The 2389-nt window shown below is 48.6% G+C and overlaps 1 protein-coding gene across 1 annotated transcript in view; it reads right to left on the reverse strand.

The window, feature by feature from the left end:
* Nucleotides 1-136: 136 nt before the first annotated feature.
* Nucleotides 137-2389, reverse strand: part of LOC107198794 (transmembrane protein 221-like) — a 3894-nt gene continuing 1641 nt past the window's right edge. Inside the window, exons 2-3 of the mRNA XM_033511529.1 lie at nucleotides 511-637; nucleotides 137-229 (exon numbers count right to left, since the gene is read on the reverse strand). Of these exons, the coding sequence (XP_033367420.1) occupies nucleotides 137-229; nucleotides 511-637 (220 nt within the window). The remainder of the gene's footprint in view (nucleotides 230-510; nucleotides 638-2389) is intronic.

Genomic DNA, 2389 nt, shown 5'->3' on the forward strand with positions numbered 1-2389 from the left:
TGAGGAGCTGCCAGGAAAACGGGATTTGGGAATTCTGGGAATGGTTGAGGATGGAGAGGAGCCCTGGGACGTCTTGAGGAGCTGCCAGGAAAACGGGATTTGGGAATTCCAGGAATGGCTGAGGATGGAAAAAAGCTCAGGAGCTGTCAGGAAAAAGGGATGGATTTGGGAATTCTGGGACACCCTGAGGAACTGCTGGGAAAACGGAATTCAGGAATTCCGGGAACGGCTGAGAATGGAAAAGAGCTCAGGGACATCCTGAGGAGCCACTGGGAATGCTGTGGATTCTGGGAATTCTGGGATTCTGGGAATACTGGGAATTCTGGGAATGCTGTGGATTCTGGGAATACCGGGATTCTGGGAATTCTGGGAATGCTGGGAATTCTGAGAATGCTGGGGATACTGGGAATGCTGGGAATACTGGGAATACTGGGATTCTGGGAATACTGGAAATTCTGGGAATACTGGGAATTCTGGGAATACTGGAAATTCTGGGAATTCTGGGAATACTGGGAATTCTGGGATTCTGGGAATGCTGGTGGGACACGTGCCTGTGAGGTAGAGGCAGACCCCGCAGCAGAAGAGGCCGATGGCCGCGTGCCGGACGCTCCGGCTGTCCAGGAGGAACCAGTCTGCCCTGGAAAAGAGGGAAAAGAGGGAAAAGAGGGAAAACAGAGCCTCTGGAAAGGCTCCGAGCCCAGGGAAAAATATCTGGAATGAGGAGCTCCGGACTGATCCTGGTCCTGATCCGAGCACGGGGAAAAAAAGGAATTGAGGAATTCAAAATTGGGTTTTGTCCTGATCCGAGCCCAGGGAAAAAATGTGGAATTCAGGAATTCAGAATTGGTTTTTGTCCTGATCCGAGCCCAAAGAAAAAATGTGGAATTGAGGAGCTCCAGACTAATCCTGGTCCTGATCCAAGCCCAGGGAAAAAATGTGGAATTCAGGAATTCAGAATTGTTTTTTGTCCTGATCCAAGCCCAGGGAAAAAATGAGGAATTGAGGAATTCAGAATTGGTTTTGTCCTGATCCGAGCCCAAAGAAAAAATGTGGAATTGAGGAGCTCCAGACTGATCCCGATCCTGATCCAAGCCCAGGAAAAATTTGGAATTGAGGAACTCGATTTTTTTTTATTTTTGTCCCATTCCAAGCCCAGGAAAAATTGAGGAATTCAAATTTAATTCTTGTCCCGCTCCCTCCAAACCCAGGAAAAATTTCTGGAATTGAAGAACTCGGGGTTGGTTCTTGTCCCTCTCCAGCTCCAGGTGACAGCACCGATATCCCAAAGCTCCCCTGGAGATTCCCAGGGAAAACAATTCCCCAAATCCTCCTAAAATTCAAATTATTCAAAATTCAAAATATTGAAAATATTAAAATTCAATCTCTTTTAGCTCTGGGAATTGTTGGGAGTGGAATTTTTCCTCTCTCATCCCCTCAAAATCCCCAAATTTCCGCTTCCAAATGGGAACATTTACACCCCAAAATCCAAAACAGGAAAATCCACAACTCCTGCAGGGGGTGGAATTTTTTTTTTCCCAGCAGCAAAAAAAGCCGAGTTTATTGTGGGAATTAAATTTAATATTTTTGGGGTGTTTTTAGGGAAATATTTTCTCTCTCCTCCGTTAATGAAGCGTTGGAAGAGGCCGAGGAGGCGCTGCTGGAATTTTTCCAGCCCGGTGCTGCGTGCAGAGCCGGGACTGATTGGATTCTCTAATTAGGGATAAAAAGTGGCTGTTGGAACATCGTCATTCCCTGGAAATGAGTTTTGACTCAATTCCGAGAGCTCCCAAAACTTGGGGAGGCTCCCCCGCCCTCACCAAAATCCTTTAAAATCCCATTATTCCCGAGTTGTTTTTTTTTAGTTCTGGGTCAGGAGCCCATCCCAGATCCATGAAAAATAAAAGGAATTTTTACAGGTGTAAAAATGCTGATAAGGATTAAATCAACACCTGGTTAATGAGCCAGCCCTGGGGTCATTTTGGTGGCCCCGCAGTGACCTCGGGGACATTTTTGGGGTGATCCCCGGGGTTTGGAATTCCAGGAGCTCCTTTAACCCCTCCCCAAAACACGCTGGGAATTTCAAATTGTGGCAAGGAACCCCCCCTGGATTATTCCAGGTCCCAATCCAAAACTCAAATTAAACTGCAATTAAAGGGTACAATTCCAGCCCTGGGGGTTCACGGGGGGATTTTCCACCCCTTGCTCCCCACAATTCCCTTTTGGGGGAGATCCAGCAAATCCTCACGGGGGTTTTGGGGTGCGGGAGGGGTCGGCAGCTCCCCGTGCCCCGGGAACCGTGTCCTGCCTCGGTCCCGGGGTGCTGCTTCCATCCTTGGGCATCCTGCAGCCCTTCCCTCCTGTCCTGACCCCTCTGAGCCCCCCCGGCACC

The sequence above is a fragment of the Parus major genome, unplaced genomic scaffold, assembly GCF_001522545.3.
Source record: "Parus major isolate Abel unplaced genomic scaffold, Parus_major1.1 Scaffold325, whole genome shotgun sequence".
Classification (NCBI taxonomy): domain Eukaryota; kingdom Metazoa; phylum Chordata; class Aves; order Passeriformes; family Paridae; genus Parus; species Parus major.